Source organism: Sphaeramia orbicularis, chromosome 13 (assembly GCF_902148855.1).
Source record: "Sphaeramia orbicularis chromosome 13, fSphaOr1.1, whole genome shotgun sequence".
Lineage (NCBI taxonomy): Eukaryota > Metazoa > Chordata > Actinopteri > Kurtiformes > Apogonidae > Sphaeramia > Sphaeramia orbicularis.
The window spans coordinates 41900882-41927647 of NC_043969.1; the positions used below are offsets into that span (position 1 = coordinate 41900882).

The following is a 26766-nucleotide window of genomic DNA, read 5'->3' on the forward strand; positions in this document are numbered from 1 at the left end:
CCTATTACAGCAACAACACACACCCGTATCTGCCAGATACCGACAGATAAATGCAAACAGAGCAGCTTTGCTTTTAGGTTTCACTTTGAAGGCTTTGAAGTGTGAGGACTAGCATGCAGGTAGAGGGCTGGGAAAGCGTCATTGTTAGTCCTGCTGTGTTCTCCGGAGGGCGACGGTTTGTCCCTGACACACAGAGGAGAGAGAGAAAGAGCGAACGAACGAGCGAGCGCCAGATCCGGAGTACGAACCGTGGATTAGGACAGCATACCGGAGGGCTGACATCAGTGGTTTTTTAGCCCCGGAGACGATCACTGCAAATATATGAGAAAGAAGACACACAAACATGTTTTCAAAGCCCAGTGCGAACGCCAAATAACCCCAAGTTTAATCCACTTCGATTAATGGCGTCAAAAGTTGGACATGCACAAATGATGTAATATAAAATATGCACTGTGAAATGGAAGGAACTCCGACATTAATTGTTTGATTTTTAAAGCCCAACTATGCTCAGCGTTAGATAGGGATACGAACGAAACATTCTGTCCATCTTCGGCGTTTATGACGTGTTATTGGGAGTTTTCCTATGCGAATTAGAACTGAGGAAACAGAGCAGTACTGCTAGGAAACACAGGGGGCAGTGTTGATTTAGGCTAGGTATGATTCTTACAGGTGATTTTTATGTGCGTTTGTGCCTGTTTTTTACATGACGATGGCCACACCCAGTAAAAATGATTGTTTCTAAAAACTCAAGCCAAAAAGAAGATTTCGACAAATCTCTGTTTTTGTGTTTATGTGTAAACATGTAAACAGAGGGAAACAAAGGTCTTGGATGGATGTCAAAGTTTTTTACGGAAATACATTCACGTCACATGCGCGACTATTGGTTCATAATGGAAATGACGGAAGTAACCTTTTGTTGTGATTCTTCTCAGGATTCTGGTTGGTTCATGGTCCTTGATCGTCTCACCACACTAACATCTACAGACTTGGCACGCTCTTGACGGTGTAGATATGTGGGGCTGTGTAAACAAAGATTTTTCTGAAAACAGTCATACGTGCACAAGATTTTTTTGGGAAAACAGAGAGGGGGAAATACCCATTCTCCAAAATACCCTGCTACATGTAAACGTAGCCTTAGAAGAGAGTAATTTCCAAAAATGGTGGTTACATGAGTTGGTGAAAAACTACCGACATATTTACATTGACTAACGTGAGTGATACCTCACTGTTATCAACATGTTTTTTATTATTTACTTTCTTCTTCTCTTGAAAAAATGTCCACTTTTCTCGCGGTATTTGGCCAGTCAATCAGAATCAGATTTTTTCACTGTCATTTTAAACATCACATCATAGATTAGTCTCAGTAAAAACACGTAGATAAACAGAATAAAATAAACTGTATAAAAGTATACATAAATATTCATAATCAAGTAGTAATAAAATCTATGATAAAAACAATACAGTTTGGGTTAGAGACAACAGATCATTCAGAGTGGCACCCTCTGGTGGATTAATTAGCGAATTCTCATTTTAAGGTTATAAATGTGACTACCGCGTTGACTTTTGGGAAAAGATGTTAGTCTATATTGTATAAGTAGTGACATAAAAATTGTTTGGTAAACCATTCTTTAAAATTTAAACGACAGTTAATATTTTAATACCGATATCTAGGGACTGAAGTTAGTAAATGCGTCGTTCCTTTTTTAAAAATTATTAATAATAATAATAAGAAGAAGAAGAATACGAATACATTTTATTTATAAGAGCCTTTCAGGACATCCAAGGACACTGTACAGCAGAACTTTCCCATCATGCAGGATGGTATTGCGCTTCCCAGCAATGGGCATAGCAACATCGTTGTTACGCTATTGTATTCCAAAATTACTGATATCTCCCAAAATATTGGTCCTATCAACTTGTCATTTTCGCTAGTCTCTTCTTTGACCAAAAATACATAAATATGCCAAACGGCAGCAGTCAGCTCTTTCTGAATTTTTTGTGATGCCTGAGACACATGCACAAACAAACACACAAACACTTCCCTTTTACAATAAAGATGACACTTGACATCATTTGAAACAGACTTACCTACTGGCGCACATAAATGGGCCTTCACTCTGTCAAGATGTCAGATGGAAAAAGTCAGGGTTTGGAATATGTAAATCCACTCACAGCGTATCGGGGTTTTTAAATGAAAACATTAAATGGCAAAATTGAGAGATAAATGTAGTAATTTGCCCTGTAATTGCTCAGTGAAGGCAAGGTTTGAGAAATATGTCATTAGACTTGAGTGGATGTGGATTAATAGACCATTGTGCCCTCATTGTATCTACTCTACAGGCCACTGTTGGATTTTAATGAGGCATGGGAGGTTTTGTTTTTTTTTTCCTCTTATGCATAGATCTTGCTTTGAGGGCAGAAACACTGATGTACACATAGCAGCAGAAGAAAAGATAGAGAAGATTTGGCTTGTTTTGTATGTGTGTGTGTGTGTGTGTGTGTGTGCGTTTTAACAGAGGCTAAAGGAGATTTAGGGAGATAGGGAGAGAGGAGGAGGAGATGTGATCTAGAAAGACGAGGGCACAGTGCTGACAGATAGGAGGGGACGGCCATTGCTGCACTGAAAATGAGATACCAAATCTGTTGTGAAGGTTCCCCTGGGCTCCGCCGTGGAGGTCAGCACAAGGCTGTGACGGAACGATCCGGAACAGGCCAGCAGGACGGTGTCGCACACCAACGCAAACACACAAACTCACTTGAGAGTTGCAGCCAATAATAAATACTAATGCCGAGGCCGGGCTCAAAGTGGGTTAGTGGGGAACTGCAGCAAAATAACAGACTCTATTAAAGGCAGGACAACACCCACTCGGAACTGGAACGTCTGTGTGTGTGTTTGTTTGTTTGTTTTCCAAATCGTTAGCCTCATAGCATAATTGAGGTTGGGGTCTGGGATACAGAACAATAATGAAAATGTCCTAATATGGTTTTATATTGTGATAAATGCAGTATCATTGCATTGGTTGGTTTAGTTTAAATTGTTATCTTTGCTTCTAAAATGCCTCAGAGACAGATTTCTTCACTGTCATTTTAAACATTACATCATAGATTAGTCTCAATAAAAACAAATAGATAAAACAGGATGAAATAAATAAATATTCTTAAACAAGTGAAAATAAAGTATATGATAAAAACTTTATGGTTCGGGTTCGAGACAACAGATAATTCAGAGTATTGCCCTCTGGTGGATTGATTAGCGAACGCTCATTTAATGCAATAAATGTGACTAGCGCGCTGACTTTTGGGAAAAGATGTTAGTCTATATTTTATAAGTGCTGACATAAAAATTGTTTGGTAAATCATTCTTTAAAATGAAATAACAAAATATATTGTGATAAATACAGTATCATTGCATTGGTTGGTTTCGTTTAAATTGTTACCTTTGCTTCTAAAATATCTCAGAGATGGTTTTTACTTAATGTTTGTCAGCATTGAGTTTGCTTTTTTTAAATCCATGACTATGATTTTAAATGTTCTACCTCTAAATTAAAAAAACAAAAGAAAAAACAAAAACGAATGGTTCCACGCACAACAAACCCCGCCCCTCGCACATATTGTAGCTTATTTTGGCATTGATCCAGCTGATGTCATCATGTCTATGCATGTGCTGATGTCAGCATATCAGTTGTCTCTATATATGTGTCAAGTTGGAAGTAAATTGAAACAAAAAATTATGTTTTTATAGACATCTGAAATTTTGCCCATTTTAAGTAAATGGGAGAAAAAAAAAGATGTAAAAAATTAATAAAATATTTGAACTTTGACCCACTTTTCCCAAAATGTAATAAGATCTATTCTTGGTCACTGGAAATTTATAAACCCAATTTGGTATGAATTCAACCAATAGTTTTCCTGCTGCAGACATTTTAAATTTTGCCCATTATAAGTAAATTGAGGAAAAACATTTTTGTAAAAAAAATTTAACTTTGACCTACTTTTCTCAAAATGTAATGACATCTATTTTGGGTCACTGGCAATTGATAAACCCAATTTGGTATGAATTCAACCAATAGTTTTGCTGCTAGAGTGTTAACAAACAAAAAAACAAACCGAACCAAACCAAACCAAAAACCAAAAATAAATAAGTGAAAAAAATTCTGACTATTAATAGCAATTTTCAGTACAACTAACCATCTACTTTCTTCACATCTCCCATTGAAAATTTGAGACAATATTGATGTTTATATCTCACATGAGCATTTTTTGTGTGTGTCTCCAATATGTAAACATAGTGGATAGAATTTTGAAGACCTTTGAATGTCAGAGTTACAGGTTAATTTTCAAGATTAAAGTCTATTTTAGGACAAATGTAAGACTTTTTAAAGACATCCTGCATTATGTGCAAGATTTATTAATATCTTGATATATGTTTAGCATGTTTTTAGCATGTTGTATAGTTTTTCTTTAGCTGTAGTATGTGCATTATTCCATTATTTTTATACTTACAGCACACCACCAGAAATAAGATTATCTCTGTGACAGAAAGCTCAGGGGAAAGTCTTTGGAGCATCTTCATTGTATAGAAATCAAAGTGTCACCAATACCCAACAGCTCACTGCTGTCACTCACAAAGATATTTGATATACACTATATGGACAAAAAAAACTCATGGAGTTCGGGTGTTTATATGTTTATATTTCAAATCAGCATGAACTTGTCTTACAGCACAGATGTCTGTTACATGTCTTACAGCTGAAGACATGATGTGTCCCAATATTTATGTCCATACAGTTTATAAACATCAATATTTAAACTTTAATGGGAGATTTGTACTCCTCAGTGAGATGTGAAGAAAGTAGATGGTTAGTTGTGGTAGAAAATTATTATTTACAGTCAGAGCATGAAAAATATTGTAGAAATTTAAAAGACGAACATTTAAAATCATAGACATGGATAAAAAATACACACAAACAGGCTCATCAACATGAATTATAATCAGATTGTGTTTTAAAATTCACATGATTTGGACATTATTGAAGGAAAACTTTTAGAAACAAGAATTTAAGATGATTTTATAATGACTAATCATAAACCAGTGTGTTACTAATGCGCTACATGGACAAAAGTGTTGGGATTCAGGTGTTTCTTTTCTAACAGGGGTCTGGGATACAAAACAATAGCGACAAATGTCATTATATAGGTTTATATTGGCATAAATATCATAAATATTGATGTTTACATCTCAAATCATCATGAACAGGATATCTTACAGCTGTAGACATGATGTGTCCCAATATTTATGTCCATATAGTTTATAAACATCAATATTTCCTTAAACTTTAATGGGAGATGTGACGAAAGTAGATGGTTATGTGGTAGAAAAGTATTATTTAGAGTCAGAGCATGAAAAATATTTTAGAAATTTCAAAGTAGAACATTTAAAATCATAGTCATGGATTTAAAAAAAATGTAAAAAAAAAAAAAAAAAAAAAATCAATGTTGAGAGAAATTAAGTAAAAATCATCTTCGAGGCATTTTGGAAGCAAAGATAACAATTTAAACCAAAGTAACCAATGCAATGTAATTAAATTTATCACAATATAAAACTATATTATGACATGTCGTTATTGATTTGTATCCCAGACCCCTGTTAGAAAAAAAAAAAACTGAATTCAACACGTCCCAATACTTTTGTCCACATTGTATATGACTGAGGCAATTATACGATACGTTTTTTTTGATTGTTTGTAGGGCATTGTTCACTCACTGTTCTGTAATCTAATGCAAGGACATGGGGGGGGGTGACCACGGTGTATTATAGCAGAAAGCTCCATGATGGTGTATTTAACACAGGTCGACAGACAGAGTGGATTTTTGGAGGCCGACATAGTAATGAAATTTTGGAGCCGGGAAAAGCTGATTAATCAGCTGATATCAACCCCGCCCCTCTGCATAGACAGTTTGACAGCGAAATCGCATTATGCATGTCTGGAATGATATGTATTAGAAGCCAAATAACTGGAAATGAACATCTAAGGAATCAAACACATAAGTCTGTACGTAGATGAATACAGTTCGATCACTGAATAAGTAGTTAATCGGTAAATGTGGGACTGAACGACCTACTAACTATGAAAAAAATGTAGTGGGGAGCTCTTTTTTTTTATCTGTTTGGGGTGATTATTCAACATTATCAAAGTAGATCTGGGTGATATACGCAAAAAAATTGGGGAAAATTTTTTTAAAATATTAATCTTGATTATTTTTAGTGTCATATTTTGCTAAACCCACTTTCATTAGTCTTTGGTTCATTTATTTGTGTATTTGGACCCTAAAATTTTAAAAGTTTGAATTTGAATCCTCCAGGTGCTGCAGAACTATCTTTATATTCATTCTGGCAAAAATCGAGTGGATTTCTACTACCTGTTTTAATTCCTGCTTAATTTGTTAAGTTTTATAAGTAGTTACGTCACGACATTTGCACATATAAGGTCAAGACTTCCGACAAACATTTCTCCAAGTACGACATAATTGTTTTTCATCAGCAGCGGTTGGAGTAAAAATTGAAAATATGTCCAAACGTTGAGTCGATTACCTAAAATGTTCAGTTGTTGGTTGAACGGGACAGAGCAGCACAGTCAACAACCTGGAGGGGGCGGGGCCTGAAGTGGCTCATGTGCATTTAAAGGGCCAGCGCTCCAAACCACCTTTCTGGTGTCATTACTCAGAAATAGGGTTGAAGATGGACCTGTGGAGTTGAATTAATGAAGAATTCAGACCCAAGCAGAGCATTTACAGTTTATGTAGACTACAGGGAAATGTTTTAAAATACATAATTCCATTAAAATAGCAAAATATCACTGCTTTAAGTCTGTGAATCTGTATTAACTAATTATTCATCAGTACAAGAATATAGAAAGGTTATGTACAAACCAGTTATTTGTAAAATATGCTCTGCTATTAGCTGTATATGTCACTTAAGTTGTAATATATAAGTTAAATAAAAGTTTATTAGCCTATTTGTAGTGTTTTAGTTCCAAAGTCTTTTATTCTGATACTGAACAAAGGTACAAACTGCTGTCCCTGTGTCACAACAGGTTTGTGTTCATCAAAACTTATAATTTAAACATTTTTATCTAATATTCATCATTTATTGTTACATTATCCTCCATATTTTGTTTATTTATTTATTTTTTTTTGTAAATCAGGTTTTTTCCTATATTTAATTCACTGAGCATGTAAATATTCATTAAAGCTCAGGTTAAAATTGAAGGTTATTCTATTAAAAACAGACAAAACTGAAGAAAAATTGACTTTTTCTGTAAATACATCATTAACTGACATAAAACTAGTGTGTTCATCCACGGTCATTGATCCAACTCCATGGGTTTTACTGGTGAATCAGTGTTGTAGAAGATGACGGTGTTTCCACGGTAACTACAGAGCCTCGGGATGTCCAAATGGGTCATATTTGGTGACCATGAAAGATGATAAACTGTATTTTGCACCAATTATTTACATGTATTGATAGGATTAGTGGATCAACAGGTAGTAAACAGTTTAGATCAGTAGATGGTTTTGGTCTCCAGTGGATGTTTGGGTCTTTATGTGTTAAGTTTGATTATTTTCTTTCCTATACCACAGTTTTGTATGTAAAAGGTCATTGTCTCTCCATTCCTCTCTGTATTTTAACTTTTCATAAAAGCCCATCTAGGGACCGGCGCTGCAAATTAGCTTTTTCTATAAGCACTAAGATGCATGCATGGGATTGCTGTGTTACAGTTGGTCTGTGTCTTTTGTATCTGTCCCTATCAAATAAACCAAATACAAAAATAAGAGATGGAGCTACCAGCAGATTTATATTCAGTTCTGCAACTTTTACTAGTGGTCGTCACTGCACAAAGATTGAAAGTGGAAACAGGAAACATACAATCAGGAGGAATCAATATGAACGTTTTCACAGTTAGAAATTCCATTTTTTTTCCACCGAGCATAAGGGAGAATATCTGAATTAAACATGTTTTTTTTTTTTTTTCCCTGTAAAGGCATACTAAAGCCCTGTTATTATTCACTGCCAAGTATTTGTACTGTAAGTTGACTGAAGGGTTCTTTTCTGTTATTATTTCCCATTATACTTCAGCATCATTACTATAGAATGCAGTAGAACCAGTGGAGGTCGATGACTGTTTTATGCAGCTTTAGCACTTACTGAATATTGTTATGGCTTCTGCTGTGATTCCAGGGGAACGAAACTGCACATTAAACATTAAAATTAAATGTAAAAGCACTTTCAGGACACTCAAACAGACTGGTGTATGATTGAAGGAGCCGCATCATCTAATATTCTGTTTTGCTATTTGAAGTTCAGACAGGAGGCTCTTCATTTAAGGAATATTTTGTGGTTTAATCTATTTCTTAAGGCCAATTGAGTTGTTATATTTATAAGCTTCATCATGCATTTAAACTTATATTGTTTAGATCAAACTCCTTCATTTTTGGTTGCAGTTTTGTGGTATGTGGATGGTAATTGGATATTATTTATACAGTCCTGGACAAAAGTCTTGTTGCTTAAGTACAAAATACTGAAAATATCTAATATCTGAACTCCTGATTATGAAATAAAGATCAGCAGTGACTCCAAATAATTCCAAAGAACTAGAGATTCTTACATGTGAGCAAAGTGGAATTTCAAAAAAATATTTTTAATATTTACAGCTTGTTAAAGATCCACATTTCAAGTGCAATAACTCTTCTGACAATATGCTAAAGATCAGCCCAGAGACCGAAGTGTTAACCCTTAGCGGTCTGAGCCTATTTTGGCCATGTTTGAGTACTTTTGATTTTGCCTTTATATAATATATAAAGAAAGTTTACTATACCCATGTTTGGTATCTTTTTTTTTTTTTTGCATCACAATTTCATCTATCTCATCTGTCTATTATTTTTTCACTTTAACCTACTATATCAACACAAAAGACTGAAAAACACAAAAAATATAAAATTCGATTTGAAAAATGTATGTAATTTATTGCATAAATAACACAAAGATGCTTAATGAACCTTTTCAAAGACTTTAAAAGTGAATATTGGTTCCAAATATTAGGTATATAAAATCAAAATTGTAATAAATTTGAACTATAGTCAAATTTTTAACATAAAAGCATATCTTTACATAGGCGTTTTCTCCGGTCCCATTTCCATATTTTTATTCACATTTGTTCAAATTTGTTTCAAACCGTCATATCTCCAGCTGTATTTGCTCTATCAACATCAAATAAAAAAGTGGGAGAGTGTTTCAAGTCCGCACTTTTGAATGCAATTGTCCCCGATTGTGACCGACTTCCGTTGCTACGACGAGTTGGTCAATTAGGAGTCAAGTCAGTAGCTGTCATAAATATGATGGGTACATGCGATCAGACTTTTGTCCAGGACTGTATTGGATTCCTTCTTATTATGTATTGGTCCCAAAAACCAAAAATGAATGGACAAGATAGGATTCAGTTTACAGACCCCAGAGCTTCTATCTTGTCATTTCATTCAAATGGAAGAAACATACGGCTTTGGAAAATACCCAGTAGAATGTGGATTTCATTTTCATAATAGACTTCTCATTCCCAATGTTTTTATAACTTGACAAAGTGCCAGATAACGTAAAAGGTTAAATGTGTAAGATTCAGGAGCGCTTACATGGAACTACTGTTGGACTGTGTTTGTGTCTGTAATCGTTTTTTTTATTGATGGTGTTTAACTTCATTTCAAAGCTATAATAATGATAATAATAATAATAATAATAATAATAATAATAATAATAATAATAATAATAATAATAATAATGGATTAGATTTATATAGCGCTTTTCTATGAACGCATACTCAAAGCGCGTACAGTGGATCCATTATTCATTCACTCACTTATTCACACTCGAGAATAGATGTTTATTGTCACTGTTACAGGAACAGTGAACATCATTTTAGAATCACAATCAGGTTTATTGCCATGTAAGTAAACAGGGTTCACATTACTAAGAATTTTCTTCACTGGTTTAGCGCATACCTAGAATATCCTCCTGAGACCCAGTAAGTAAACATTTTCACCATTTCACATTAAATAATTGCCTAAATTGGAAGCAGCATGATGCAACAGATTTTTCGCTACATTTTTTATTTAATTCTTTAATATATATAATGTCCTTTTCAGTGGACTTTTTTTTTTTTAAAGTAAAGCTGTGAAACTCTTTTCCATTACAAAGGACAAAAATTCATTGCTGGGTCTTGAGGATATGGAGTAGAAAAGAAGCATAGAATAAAAAAATTAAATTGAATTAAATGAATAAACAAGTAAGGTAGAGTTAGGGTTAGCAGCTCTGCCACAAAAGTAGCAGTGGGTCTTTATGGGTTAAATAACAAAGCTAAAAGTAGCCTGACTTTTGCACAGTATCATACGTTCTGTTCGTATATGGGTGCTTCTGTGAAACTGGGTACATTTTGGTATCTGGCACATTTCCAGCTTTTTAGACCCAGTAATAAAAGACAAATTTAAACATCTATCCCCCCAGGATGTACCTAATGATAACCTCAGATTAATGCCAAAAAAATTATACTCTTGCCTTGAACCATCCCAAAATTAATGAATTTTTAATCAAATATTGGGGCCAAAAATAGGACCAAAATTGGGACATGAAAAGCTACCTAGGTGTCAGTGCATTTGATCTGAAAACATGGCTGTAAATGGTCTTATATACCGCTATAAATAAAGACACTGTGTTAAATTTGATGATCCTAGTGGTTTTTCTCATTCAGACATGTGGGTTTTTCATGAATCTCAGTCTCATTCCAGGTTTCGTGTGTAACCCATCGTGTCCACTCTTGTTACATGCAGAACCTGCCCAGTTAAACGCATATGCAGGGTGGGGAAGCAAAATTTACAATGAACATTTAGTTGTTTTTTCTCAGCAGGCACTACGTCAATTGTTTTGAAACCAAACATATATTGATGTCATAATCATACCTAACACTATTATCCATACCTTTTCAGAAACTTTTGCCCATATGAGTAATCAGGAAAGCAAACGTCAAAGAGTGTGTGATTTGCTGAATGCACTCGTCACACCAAAGGAGATTTCAAAAATAGTTGGAGTGTCCATAAAGACTGTTTATAATGGAAAGAAGAGAATGACTATGAGCAAAACTATTACGAGAAAGTCTGGAAGATACTATTAAAGAAGAATGGGAGAAGTTGTCACCTGAATATTTGAGGAACACTTGCGCAAGTTTCAGGAAGCGTGTGAAGGCAGTTATTGAGAAAGAAGGAGGACACATAGAATAAAAACATTTTCTATTATGTCAATTTTCTTGTGGCAAATAAATTCTCATGACTTTCAATAAACTAATTGGTCATACACTGTCTTTCAATCCCTGCCTCAAAATATTGTAAATTTTGCTTCCCCACCCTTTAAATCGAGAATTATTTTGCAACAGTGGTCATTTTAGTTCAGTAGTTTCTTGGATAATTAGTTCAGTTCACAAAATGTATCTGTGAGAGAATAAAGAGATATTAAAAAAAAAAAGAAAAATAGTGTGTAATTTTCATGTCCTTTTGACCGTGTTACATGCAGATTTTTGTATAAAAAATAATATAAAAATGTCTTTTATCTGAAAAATAGTTTCTCTTTTATCTCAGTAAGAATTTATTTTTTAACATTTCATAACATTAGTCTACATCTGGTTTGAATTTTTAGCCCCCGTGTCCTGTTTCATACAAGCACCCATATGCGTCTTCTGTAATTTCCAGTGATAATGCAGAAAACACGCATAAATACAGATGATCCATTTCCATATTTTAAGGCTGAAAATAAATAAGCACTGACACGAAATGTCTTATCAAGGTGAAGAAACGGTGTAACTCACTTAAAAACCTATTACCAAACTACATTTTTCTAAGCATGGGGAATATATTGTGCTATTTACAATTGCAAGTTTGATCGGATCTATCAGTGGGTGGACTCCCGACCTCTTGTTTTTGTCATTTCCCAGGCGGGGGTTTCAAGTGTTAACTCCCCCGGTAATCTGAACCCTGATGCTCATCATCAGTCAGTCACCGCTATCAAACTGTTTGCCTTTATTCTGCCGCCCCTCAGGACTCCCACACTCATACCCACACTTATTCAGATGTCTGTACAAATGTGGTCGTCTCAAATGGCCGCAGAACGTGTGGTGAACAGTTTGCCAGCCTTTCATTTCGGAATCAATTGAGCTTCGGCGAGCTGAGCATTTGATATAGACGAGGTAACTGATTATTGAAGTGTGACATTCACCACTGAGTGTTGTTTTCAGCTCCAGAGTGAAAAAAAACAACAACTGAACAACTCCACAATACCTGTTTCTATTATATTTCTGTTTCTTTTGTTTTTTTTCACCCACTGTGATTATAAAAATACTAGTATTATAGTACACAAGGTCGCATGTTTTTAGGAAGAAAAGATCAGCAGTTATTTCCTGACATTATCAGAATATCTGCAGGTTTGAGGAAGCCAGATTTATGACTTTTTTAAATGGTTTTGGGGGTTTGATTAAATCTAAGACCTAAGCAGCTATAGCTCATGCCTGAACCCCTCCACCAATGAATGATAGTTGGAGTTATTATACACAGACATGCATGAGAAATACACTAAAATACCCTTAAAGCACAACAAAAGTGAACTAAAATATACTAAAATATATATGCTTTAATACAGTAGATAGGCTAAAATATTCTAAAATACACAAAAAATGCGCTACATACACAGTCAGGGTATCTTCAGGTTTGAGGAAACTGGATTTATGACTATTTAAGATGGTGTAGGGGGTTTGATCAAATCTGAGATCTAAGCTTTTAAAGCTCATACCTGAACCCCTTCGCCCATCAATGATATTTGGAGTTATTATACACCAACATGTACAAGAAATAAACTAAAATACTATTAAAACACAACAAAAGTGCACTAAAATACACAAAATAATGCACTAAATACACAATCAGAGTATCTGCAGGTTTGAGGAGGCTGGATTTATGACTATTTAAGATGGTTTTGATCAAATTTAAGACCTTCTAATTACAAAAAAAACAGTCCAACAGGCCATAGTTATTGTGTTGAACCAGTTTTAACCATTTCAATGAAATGTTTAATATAAATTTGCCTATATGACTAATGTTTCTCCTAGTGATGTTTCAGCTGCTAAAGCTCATACCTGAACCCCTCCACCCATGAATGATAGTTTGAGTTATTATACACCAATATGTGCGAGAATTACACTCAAATACCATTAAAACACAACAAAAGTGTCCTAAAATATATCAAAAATATGCTTAAATACACTAGGCTATGTTAAAATACACAAAAAATGCACAAAATATACAATCAGGGTATGTGCAGGTCTGAGGAAGCTGAATTTATGACTTTTTAAAATGGCTTTGATCAAATTTAAGACAGTACAATTATAAAATATTAGTCCAACAGACCTCATTGTTATTGTATTGAATAGTTTGAACCATGTTTCAATGCAATGTTTGATTTCCATTTGTCTATGACTAATGTCTCTACTGACGTTAAAGCTCCTAAAGCTCATACCTGAACCCCTTCACCCATCAATGATAGATGGAGTTATTACACACCAACATGCACAAGAAATATACTAAAATACCATTTAAACACAACAAAAGTGTACTAAAATATACCAAAAAATCTATGCTATAATACAGTAGATAGGCTAAAATACTCTAAAATAAACAAAAAATGCACTAAATACACAATCAGAGTATCTGCAGGTATGAGGAAGCTGAATTTATGACTTTTTAAGATGGTTTTGGGGGTTTTAATCACTTTTAAGACCTAACAATTACAAAAACAACAGTCCAACAGGCCATAGTTATTGTGTTGAACCAGTTTTAACCATTTCAATGTAATGTTTAATATAAATAGCCCATGATTAATGTTTCTACTGATGTTAAAGCTGCTAAAGCTCATACCTGAACCCCTCCACCCATGAATGATAGTTTTAGTTATTATACATCAATATGTATGAGAATTACACTCAAATATCATTAAAACACAACCAAAGTGTACTAAAATACACAAAAAATAATGTTAAAATATATAAAAAAATGCACTAAATATGCAATCAGGATGTCTGCAGGTTTGATGAAGCTGAATTTTTGACTTTTTAAGATTTTTTTTTGGTATCTTTAGTATTTTGGAAGCAAAGATAATAATTTAAACCAAACTAACCAGTGCAATGCAATGATATGTACACAATATAAAACTATATTTTGTCATGATTGTTTGTATCCCAGAACCCTGTTAGAAAAGAAAACCCCTGAATTCAACGTGTCCCAATACTTTTGTCCACATAGTGTATTAATGCAGCTCTACTTAAACTGGAGTCACTCAGAGCAGCTGATGACGACAGGAAACGACTAATTGACACGAAATACGATCTCCTTTTCAGCCTTCAGGCGCCGCTAAAGCAAGAAAAAAAAAAAAAAAAATGTGTCCAGATAATAGAAGAGAGGCCTGCGTTTTCCTGATGCGTGACCTCAAAGCGAGCTGACCTGATCAAAGGGCAGAGCCAACGCCAGCGCAGGCGAGATCGCGAACCATGAAGACAAACACCTCAGGCAGGAGGAACAGGCTCCAGTTCTCATTGACAGCCCAGCATTTGGTAGATTCTGCATTTATCGCTTGATCAGCTGCCTCTCCTGACAGCTCCCCTGAGTTTTTGGATTCAGCCATGTGAGCGATGCTGGAGTTGTGGAAGGAAGCCCCCACATCGCATCACATCACCCCCTCCCCATAATGCACCCCTACTCTCCTCCTAGTGCTGTCTGTTTTTGTATTCCACATGCCAAAAAAAAAAAAAAAAAAAAAACTGTGTCCTCAGGCATCAGCTATGTCTTACCTGTTTGGACCTGCTGGGATTCCCTGTCCTCATAATTTTGTTTGGACGTGATGGATGATGGCTGAAATATAGCGCTGTCAAATATTCCTGGTATTTATCTCACACACACACACACACACACACACATACACACACACACCCCAAACACACACACACTCACAGGTCCAGGTTTGTTTGGCACTAGAGACTGTATTTTTCAGGTGCTTTGAATTGCTTTGCTGCTCATGGGAGACTTTTTTTTTCTTGCCGTGGTCTGGTGTAATTCTTTCTTTTATGGTGCTTGTATTATCGCTTCTTCTTTGACACAGTGTCGGCTGGTAGTGGAGTATGTGTATTTATTTACAATCAGAATACTTCATTAATCTCAGGGAGAAATTATTGGATGTTACAGTCGCTCCATTCAAGTAGAATAAAAGTAGCAGGAAAGAAATTATCAATAAAATAGAAAAAGAAACATATATAAAGCTCTATTTCACGATACTGTATTGATATTAAAAAGTACTGTATCGATATTTTTAGGTATTTATTCAAATGCAGATATTGTGGAGGTTCATTTTTAGTTTTTTTTTTCTTTTTGGTTATATTTATGATTATTTAACACTCTTTTATGAAATAATGTTAGTTCCTTTGTTGGGATTGCACAAAAAATATGCTATGATGTTGTTATGAACTAATAGAGTATGAACATTTGAGCAGGATCTGAAACTGTAATGTCTGTAAAACATAATTTAAGTTTGAACACAGGAACATTTTGGGATTTAGCATTAGAGTAGTAGTTAGTATTTGTGCATATTTCTAGTGTAATTCTTTCTTTTTATGGTGTCTGTATTATCGCTTCCTGTTTGACACAGTGTCTGCTGGTAGTTGAGTATGTGTATTTATTTACGATCTGAATACTTCATTAATCCTAGGGGGAAATTATTGGACGCTCTGTTCAAGTAGAATAAAAGTCGCAGGAAAGAAATTATCAATAAAAAAGAAAAAGAAACATATATATAGCTCTAACTACAGAAACACACACACACATGTATATATATATATATATATATGCATATAGCTCTGGGGAAATAATTATATATGTCATTTGAAATGTTCTGCCTCTTTTTTTTTTTCTTTTTTTTTCTATGGGCTCAGCTGGCTGACAGGCAGCTGTCTGTACCGATAAGGCAGCAGCCGACACCAACTGTTCTGCCTCTTTTCCTGACTGTAAATAGGAGTGTGCGAAAATATAGGTTCAATCAATCAATCAATCAAACTTTATTTGTATAGCACTTTTCATACATGGTACATGTAACACAAAGTGCTTCACATTAACCCCCCCACTGTCTCACAGTTGCAACTAAAAATAAAAGCAACAAAGTAAAGTAAAGTTTACAGTAAAAGTTTAATTAAAAGCTAGACGAAAAAGATAAGTTGTGAGTTTACTTTTAAAAATATGAACACTTGCAGCGGACCTCAGGTCCTCAGGTAGACTGTTCCATAGTGTGGGGCCATAAAAGCTGAATGAGGCCTCACCATGAGTTTTGGAGTTGACTCCAAAGCAGCAATGCAGGTTCTGCAATATAACGCGATATTTCATTTCACAATACTGTATCGATATCAAAATGACTGTATCGATATTTTTAGGTATTTATTCAAATGCAGATATTGTGTCGGTTCATTTTTGTTTTTTTTTTCTTTTTTTTTTTTCTTTTTGTTTATATTTTATTTCTTATTATTTAACAGTCTTTTATTAAATAATGTTAGTTCCTTTGTTGGGATTGCACAAAAAGTAATGTTATGATGTTAGTTATGAACTAACAGAGTATGAACATTTGAACTGTAATGTCTGTAAAAACATAATTTCAGTTTGAACACAGGAACATTTTGTGATACAGCATTAGATCCTGTTGTGATCAAACAAAAATGTGTTTAGTATTTGTGCATATTTCTGGTGTAATTAAATTCTTCAAGGAAATAATCATTAAAAAAAAAGAAACAAACAAAAAATTGCCTTTTTAACAATATCATATTTCGTGATATATCGTATTATGATCCCAGTATTGTGATTTGTATCATATTGCCAGATTCTTGCCAATACACACTCCTAACTATAAATAGGAATTTTCTACTACCACTAGCCATCTGTTTTCATCTTGGACTCTGTTTCTTACATACTTAGAGGAAGTTAGATTGGACTAAGGATTATATCTGTTTACCAGTGACAGTCCTCTGCCTCTGCCCTTCTTATTTATTTAAGTAAGGACTGGCTAGTGAATAAATTGATTAGTTGTTACACACATCTGAGCCTTTGTTTTTGTATTTTATCATAACTGAAAACTGGGGGGGGGGAAAAGAAGTCTTAACCCTTTAACACCAAAAGTATCATATTTGTTACAGGAGTTTTGAAGCTCTCTACATGATCAGTGTATTTTTTTCTTGAAAAACCTGATGTATACAATTAGATACATGCAATACACAGATAATCCACCAGGGGGAGGAATTCATTCACCAGAGGCCTTTCCAGTGACACTACAAGACTGTCATTAATGAGGAAGGAGACAGAACTTTGACAATTTTGAAAAGGAACGACCAATTTGTTAGACAAGTTTGTGTTATATTATGTTTTAGTTTGTTCAAAAATGAGCATTGAGACTCGATGTATCAAATATGATACAAAATTGAAACTCATACATGGAAATTGATGTTTGAAAAAACATGTTTTGGTTGTTCAGAAGGACCAATAAAAGCTCCAGTTTCAAAGAAGTGCAATATTCTGTCAATAATTTAATGGTTCAGGTTTTACAGGGTTAATTTATAAGAACTCTTGAATGGTATGTGGCACAATAATATTTTTTTGTACTTTATAAATCGTCTCTAATATTTTAATATATACAATATCCTGCAGTTTCATGGTTTTAAGTTGAATAACTAAATTATTAGTTGCTTCAAAATATTCAACTTTATTAATTATTCTAATAGCTCTTTTTTTTGTAATTTTTTTTCCCTGTATTTCTCCATATTTCTGCACAAAAAAGTTTTCTTAAAAAGTCTTAAATTCAACTTTTAGAGGCCTGTAGGAACCCTGATACGACTGTATCTGTATTTCGATTACTTCAAGGAACACAAAAAGTACTGAGATTTCGGTGGAGGGAAAAAAATGCAATATTGACACAAGTCGATGGGAGTCTTATCTATTATTCGAGACGTTGGAATTCATTAAAGGGTCAATTTGTTTCGTATTTCTTCTAGATAAGTATTGTAATAGTAAGGTTCTGTGTACAAGGCTACGGACGCAGCATATTCTACCTGTGGAATTCCAACCAGAAGTGGAGTTTCAGGTCGGACAGAGCAGTAAAATGACCTTATTGTTTCTTACATTTGATCTATTTCACCCTTTTTGTTTCTCCTGTATTTTTCCAGAGAAAACAGACTAGATACAAACTGTCTTTTCTGGTGCCATTTTTATTTTAAGAGGATTAGCTGCAAGGCAACAAAAGACTCTTCAGGCACAAAGTGAAAACAAAATCTTCTGCTGTGGAACTGTAAATTAGTTTTATTTTCATCTTTGTTTACTGTTTTTTTTTCCTAACTCCATGTGGTGTGAGGGAAAAAGAAAAAAGATCAAGGAAAAGTTGAAAAGAGAAGTCAGACAAAAGTGTCACAGTGTTTTAGTGTTTACACGAACAGCTTACGTTCCCATGGAAAAGCGTTAACGAACATATGCATCTGTACAAGAGCGGAGTCACCGTGAAAATACCACCATGTGATGACAGTTTTATAAAATATATCACACCTTATCATTATCACTCACAATGAGTCTTAGTGGAATGAAAACAAAGGGCGTTTTGTAGAATAAAGGCTTTATTAGGATTGAAACTGGAAACTATTTTTAGTAGAAGTACAAAAAAATAACCGCTACTTTTTGAAAACTGGTCAAATAAATAAGAAGATTATAGATATTACTTCCAACAGTAGATGATAGGAGGCAAAAAGGAGCAGGACTTGAGAAAATAAGAGAAAAAAGAATCAAGAGGAGAAAAACTTTAGATTCTTTATGCAGATATATTTGTTTTTCAGTACTTGACATAAGTCAGTATATAATAAATGTAGGTATTATAATGCATTTTCACACTGCAGTAAAGCTCAGAGCAGTTGTGTAGAGTGAATGCTGCATTTATTCACATAATAATGTTAAACAATGTTGAATTAACCTAAAATATTTAAACATTCATTATGGAAGATGGGGGGGGGGGGTAATAAAGTGTGAATTTGAGTCTAGTTTATGCTGGATGACGTTAGTTCATGTCATTTCAAAGCGAATGAATAAGTTGTTAGCACAGATATGATAACAGTCTGTAGTGATTTGTCTGTGTAGATGATTCAGGTCATGTTTTATGTGAACGTCTTTATCCTTATTCCCTTCCCTTCTGCCATGAGCTTAGAAATGGAGTTAATGCCAACATGTGATTGTATCAGAGCAAAAATACTGAAGCTATCCAAGAAAAACTGAAAAAGAAAGAATTTATAGACAATACATCATAACAGCAACAACAATAATAATAATAATAATACATTTTATTTATATAGTGCATTCGATCAAGGTGCTTTACAACACAATGAAAGAATAAGAACACATTAAAAAATAAATTCAATCAAATAAATAACAAACAACCCCGCCCTTCACACGTCTTGTAGCTTCTTTTTTTTTTTTACACATATTGTAGCTTATTTTAGCATCAGTCCAGTTGATGTCATCATGTCTTTGCCTGTGCTGATGTCAGCATATCAGTTGCCTCTATATATGTGCCAAGTTTGAAATATGTTGAAACAAAATTGATATTTTTGTAGACATTTGAAATTTCACCCATTATAAGTAAATGGGGAAAATTTTTTTTTTTTTTTAATTCATTAAAAAATGTGAACTTTGACCTACTTTTCCCAAAATGTAACTACTATCTATTCTGGGTTACTGGCAATCTATAAACCAAATTTGGTATGAATTCAACCAGTAGTTTTGCTGATACAGACATCTGAAATTGCACTCCCATTATAAGTAAATGGAAGAAAAAAAATATTTTAAAAAATCATAAAAAAATTTAACTTTGACCTACTTTTCCCAAAATGTAACCACACCCATTCTGGGTCACTGGCAATCTATAAACCAAATTTGGTATGAATTTAACTAATAGTTTTGCAGCTAGACTGTTAACAAACAAACAAAGAAACAAACAAACCGAACCAAAAACAATAGCCCTTACCTTCCCTTCAAGGGCGGGGGTGGGGGGTGGGGGTGGGGTGTAATTAAGTAAAAGCTATTAAGAACAAGGTAAAATCAGAGTAACACCTTAAAACTCAAAACAACACAACTCCCTTGTTTATGGGGAAAAAAGTCCATATAATTCATGCTTTAGAAATGTAATGTCATTGTAAGAATCCTTCCTTCTGAGTCAAATTGGAGCTAAAATAATGGTTTACAGAGGAACAAGATGGTTTTACTGATTTAAAATGTTTTCATGGACCACTTTGCCATTTTTCCTATTTATTTTCGGTTAACTTTTCAGTAGTGTTGACAAATCTGGCCTAGCAGAACTGTGGTCGGACAACATTTTTTTACTTAATACAAGACAGAATTTGGTTTTGTTTAAGAATATTTGGCTTCTCTGCTGTGCTGCTGTTTTTTTGCACAACAGTACCAGAGTCTTTCATAGGGAACTTTAAAACTATGATGTTTAACCCCCCCCCGCCACCTGTGGAATAGGGGGTAAAAATACAGAGCAGTGAATGAGACAGACTTCCTATATTTCCTTGTCGTTTTTAGTGTTGTTTGCAGTGTTGTCATGATTTTCCTCTATTTATTTTTATTTTTTCTACTGTGTTTTTACTGCGTTTTGACCATGTAACTGCTTTTCACCAGGTTCAACAGGTGCCAAAATTTAGAAAGAAAAAAAAAAAAAGAGCCCCAGTACAAAAACTACTGGGTCAAAATTCAAATACTTGTTGTTGAGTGTGTTCCTGTTCACAGTTCATGTTCAACATCCTAAATCTCTTATTAGTCACTTTTCCATTGACACTCAAATTGCCTGAATATAACTTGCACATAACGAAAATTTTGCAAAACTCTTGTTTTTCAATTAGAAGTTTTTACGCTGGCAAGAGGTGGTTTTTGGGGCATAGTGCAAATGGTATATCATGCAAAATTGCAATGGAAAGACGCTTTTCACAACTAGAGTCACATGAATACAAATAAAATGGATGTTGACGGACATTACAACAAGCAAAGAAGAGGAGTTTTAAAAGAAACATGGTGCAGTATGTGCGGACACACCAGGAAACGGATTAATTTTTTTAAATTTAGTACGAGATAGAGGGGTAATATATAATAATAATGAATATAATGAATGTATCTGTAAAGCAACACGATATTAACATTTGTCTCCATGTTTATGGAATGACTTCTTGTGTCATCTCGCGATAATAAATGAACAAATCATCGCATTTGTGAGTTAATGGAAAAACTGACATTATGTATGCATTCTGTATTATCGACATTTAGTAAATATTGGTGAAGTTTTGCGCATATGTCCAATGGTAAAGCGACTACTGAGCGGGAGGGTAGTATTTTGTATTTTGTAACTGCCACAAAAGTAGTACTGAGTCTTTATGAGTTAAACAATAAAGCTAAAAGTGGCCTGACTTTTACACAGTACTATACATTCTGTTTGTATATGCATCTTCTGAGTGCTTTTTTTTTTAGTCAAAACTTGTCAAACTTCAATTCCTCTTTTTGTCTTTTTCTGTTATTCCACCAGTGGCGGCTGCTCGTCTTTCAGAGAGGTGAAGCTCATTGACGGCTTACATCAAAAAAAAAAAAAAAAGTCACGTTATTTAAACATAAATTCGGCCCTCTGTTCCTTTTTAAGAAAATGGTCAGTGACCTTATCGTACCAAGTAAACAAGAAAATGTTGAAATTATGTTAAATTGAAACAAGGAAGTATAATGAGTGTGTTTTATTTACAGTGCAAGAAATGAACAAGTCATTTCGTAGTGGTTTCTCTCACGATTTCACAGCAGAATGTGCGACGGTATTAAACTGAACTGTGTCAGTGAAGGAGTAGATCTGAAAATAACTTTCAGTCAAACAGGATTCAGCCTTTCGACTGATCCTGCAATCAGCACGTGGAAGCCCGGTGTCCAGCCCGGCCGAGCTCCGCCCACAGCTCCATTCACCCTCAGAGACGCCGGGCGTGCGGGGGCAGGACAACATCGTGGCATTTATCCAATTACCGTCCAGTTTTGAGGCAATGACAAAAACTGTTCCACTCAGTCCCATTGAAGTGCATGGACACTGAGCGTCTACGGACAAATGCACTGAGCAGAGATCGAATGAGAAAACAGCGCAACGGGAATGTATGAGAAGTGAACAACATCGCGTCCGTTGATTTGTGATAAAGCTGATTCTGAACAAACTCGTCTGTGAGATGAACGTGTTCTAACACATTTGTAGTCAATGAAATGTCAACACAACCGTACATATTTGACCATTTAATTTTTGTAATTTTAGGGGATGCCGAGCTTCCCTTGCAGTCTATGAGAAATCGCCTCTGTATTTCACCTGTTTTGACCCTAAAACACACAGTAAAACAAAACCATTGAAGAAAAGGAACACAAGCACATACTCACAGCAGCTTTTATGAACCTGAAACAGACGCAAATTCACAGCAGAGCATCGACCTGTAATAATGTGTCAGGGTCAAAGGGTTAATTTAACATGTGCTGCAGATCTGATTAAAGGCCGTGGACTCTGTAATATGTGAACCCTGTTTTAAAGGTAAACGTCCCTGTTCTCTTCTCACAGGTTGAACGGCTCTCTTCCCTCTAATGTGGAAATCAAGAACAACACCCTGTTCTTCAAGGGGCCGGTGACCTACGACCTCGCCGGAACCTACGTCTGCGACGCGACTAACGGCATCGGGACTCGCACCGGCATTGTGGATGTTAACATCACGGGTAAGTCGACTAAACATCGGCGTTTTCTCTGCTTCCGTCTCTCTTTCTTCAATAACTCCGGCATGGCTTTTGCATCAATACAGTAGCACTCTGCAAACATATTAGGGACTGTCAGACCCCATGACGGCGACCTCACCTGCTCGAAATAAGCACAAATATCCATGCACATGCACAGAGCAGGTGATTGGAGCAGGTTGCCTGGGTGTTTCCAATCTGGTTCCTACCTTCCCTGCTTGTGCGGCGCCCTGCTGCACTGTTTACCGGCTTCAACGTGCAAAAAAAAAAAGAAAAAAAACTAAACATGTGTTTGTGTATCTGAGCTGCACTCGTACTGTGAGAACACAACAGTTAACCCCCTCCCAAACTGCAAGGTTACGCATCCAGGCACATGTGTGGGAGCGGTATAAAGCAGCTCTATTATCAGCGACTAAAATAACATCAAGGAAAGTGGGGCTTTAAGGTGAGGGTACTGTATTGATCAGACTTTGCTTGCATCACGCTCACATTTCTCTGAACAAGCCTCATTTTTGTCATCGCCGCCGTCTTCTTCTTCTTCTGGGGAAAACAAAAATGCTGAACAAAACTGATTCAGTTCCCTTCGCCTTCCAGATAATTGTTGGCACACACGCGCTGTGGTTCCTCTGGGTTCGTTTCCATAGGAGACGTATTCTGCAATTAAAGCCCTTCATAGAATATATACCAGATCTGACTTACATCTGCGGGGGTCATCATGTATTGGTTGCAGCTGTGTGTGTGGTATTGGGAGACTGTCACAGTTTTGCTCTGGTCTGACTGGAGACCCCCCCCTCCCTCATCCATTCATTCATCCCCCCCCCCTTCCTCTCTCTTTGTGCTGCTCAGTTTCTGGGAAGCGGGGGTGTTCTAACTTGCATCGCTTTTTGCATGTTGACTCATGTTGTTGTCTCTGAGAATGCTCTGCTTGGTGTGAAGTGAACAGCTGTGCCTTACAGTATCAGTCAGTGCATACTTTTTTTTTTTTTTCCATTTCCTCTCTTTCGTCGTGTTCCTCCTTCTGTAAAACCGGGACAAAGACTCTTTGTCAGAGGTGATGTCATTACCTGCATTGTGAGAAGTATCCGATCTGAAGTGGGCGTGTTAGTATGTGATGACAGAGGTTTAAAAAGTAGCACGAACAGACGTTACTTATCAAACAAGAAAGTGAGGAAATAATCTGTCAGGAAATCACTACGCACCAGCTCCTATTGAATAATTGTGTTCCTGAGAGATTGCACTTTTCGCTATAAAGCACTGTATCCCCTTTGGAAAGGCAAAACAAAGGCACCGAAGTCATTTTCTATTTCTGCTTTTTCATTGATTGCTTAAATTAACAAACCACATTGCTATTGTCCCTGCAGTCTGTCTGTTTATTCTCATCATTTGTCCATATGATGTTATTGAGTGAGTGAGGTGAAACAATGCGTGGGCGCATCATTTAAGCACATTCGTTTTCAATTTGTCTGCATACAGCATTTCTATTCAAGCATTTATCTGTTGTTTTTATGCAAAAACTGCATGGAAATGTAGCCATTGTTTCCTCTCGTAAACCGACTTTACAGTAATTAATATTCAAGTTAATGCATATAATATGATTTTGCATTTCAACACATTCTTTGACGACTGCCGCATCCCTTTCGCTTTCGCTCACCTCAAATCTCAGGTCAGTCATACTCATCACATCGCCCTGGTTTTGTCAGCTCTTCATTGGCTTCCAGTCAAATTATGTATTGATTTTCAAATTGTATCCTTTTATCCTAAATTAAATCCTTGGACTCTTTTAAAAAGCAGCTCAAGACGTTTTTATTTAGAAAAGCTTTTGGTTGATGGAGTTATCCTTTTTATTTATTTGGTGAATTTTTTCTTATGCTGTTTCATTGCATCCATTTTATGTACAGCACTTTGGGATTTTTATCTGTGAAAAGCACTTTACAAATAAACTCTACCTACTTAATTACTTTAATTGGCAGCTTAGAACAGTATGATAACACAGCCAATACATTTTTTTTAATATATATATATTCTGCTACATAAATATACGACAAACACTATGCGCCATGTTTATGGAATGACTTATCGTGTCATCTCGCCATGATAAATAAACAAATCACTGCATTTGTGATTTAATGAAAAAAAACAACATTGCGCACCTCTGTTTTTTTCGACATTTAGTAAATATCGGTAAAGTTTTGCGCATATGTCCAATGGAAAAGCGACTACAGACAAAGGGACACAGATGGGTTAGTTAAGTTTTTAGGAGTGTGGAATGTTTTATTGTTTTGTTGTTTTATTGTTTTATTGTTTTATTATACATAAGGAGAGCAGTTTAAGGGGTCTGTGGGGTAAGGACGGGGGGTGAAAGATGTAAGGTGGAGGAGGCAAAATGTTATTGGTTGAGGCCAGAAGGAGACAACACCCCATGGGGGACTATAAAGCAGTGGTTTCCAAACTTTTTGGCTCGTGACCCCATTTTAACATCACAAATTTCTGGTGACCCCAAACATTCAAAATGGAGACCTTTTTTTTGTTTTTTTTGTTTTTTTTTATGCTAAAATTAATTTGTTTTTGATCATGTCATAGTTTGCTGTACTATGATCCAAATAAAGGTTAATTTTAGATGACATTTCATCTACATAATGTATATTATTATGGATGGAGGCAGAAAAGCCAGGTGTAGATTACTGCACAAAGTGAGAATTTTATTTTCCTTGGTCAGGATATGTACAGTCAGTCCATCTTGGATTTACAAGGCTGACAATTAATACTGAACAAACAATTTACATTTACATTACATTTATGCATTTTTGGCAGACGCTTTTTTCCAAAGTGACTTACAGTGGAACAAACAATAACTCAAACTATGAATTATGAAAGAGCTGCAGCACCTGAACCCGACCACAATGAACGTTTGACAGATAAACAGAACCACAGTGCTTGAGTTTCAGCTTCACAGTTTGTCTTTTATGGATTGCCCTCCTGAGACCCAGGAAAGTAAAGGTTTTGGGTTTTTACATTAAATAATCACATTGATCGGAAATGGCATGATGCAATGTTTGTTCTTTCAGATGCATTTTTAAATGTATTTATTTTTTAATGGAATGTCTTTTACGGTGAACTTTTTTTTTTTTTTTTTTTTTTTTCAGTAAAGATGTGAAACTTTTGTCCCTTACAGAGGACAAAAATGCATTGCTGGGTCTCAGGAGGTTATGATTGTCTCTGTCAACTCAACATAGATTTTTTTATTAGTAAGTTTTTATTTATTTATTTATTTATTTAATAAGTTACTAGAAATTTCAGGCGACCCCATTTGAATTCCAGGTGACCCCACGTGGAGTCCCGACCCCAAGGTTGAAAAACACTGGGATAGAGAATTGGAGTCAGATTTGTATGTAGAAATCCAACAGTTTTTGAAAGTTCTCCATTTCTGTTCCGGCTGTATTCCCCTGAAGGCGTCCCGTATACGCCATACACGCACATTTCCAGTTCCCATAGTAACTGCAACAAGTTAAAAAGGGGAAAACAGCCAGCCTGCCCTCCTGTCACACACTTCGGAGTTTCAACACGGGTGTGCCGTCAGTTTAGTGATGTGACATTCACGAACGAATCGAATCTTTTGAACAGCTCTTTGAAATGAATGATGGGAACTGAGTCTTTGTAAAGAGCCGTTCATTTTTATTTAATTTTTTTTTTTTTTTAAGGAGGGAGTGTCCGATTGCCTGTCAATTTAGCGTCACTGGGGACTCTGCAGTGATATATTCATGTATGTATGTCATACATACAGCTTTTTATAATGTTCAAAAGATGTAAAACATTATTTATGTTACTGATTTT

General features: G+C 35.3%; 1 protein-coding gene across 7 annotated transcripts in view; it reads left to right on the top strand.

Moving 5' to 3' along the window:
- The window catches only part of nectin1b (nectin cell adhesion molecule 1b), a 518119-nt gene that overhangs the window by 165197 nt on the left and 326156 nt on the right, over positions 1-26766 (top strand). For all 7 annotated transcript variants that reach the window (XM_030152342.1, XM_030152343.1, XM_030152344.1 and 4 more), the window contains exon 5: positions 22769-22920. In XM_030152342.1, the coding sequence (XP_030008202.1) occupies positions 22769-22920 (152 nt within the window). The remainder of the gene's footprint in view (positions 1-22768; positions 22921-26766) is intronic.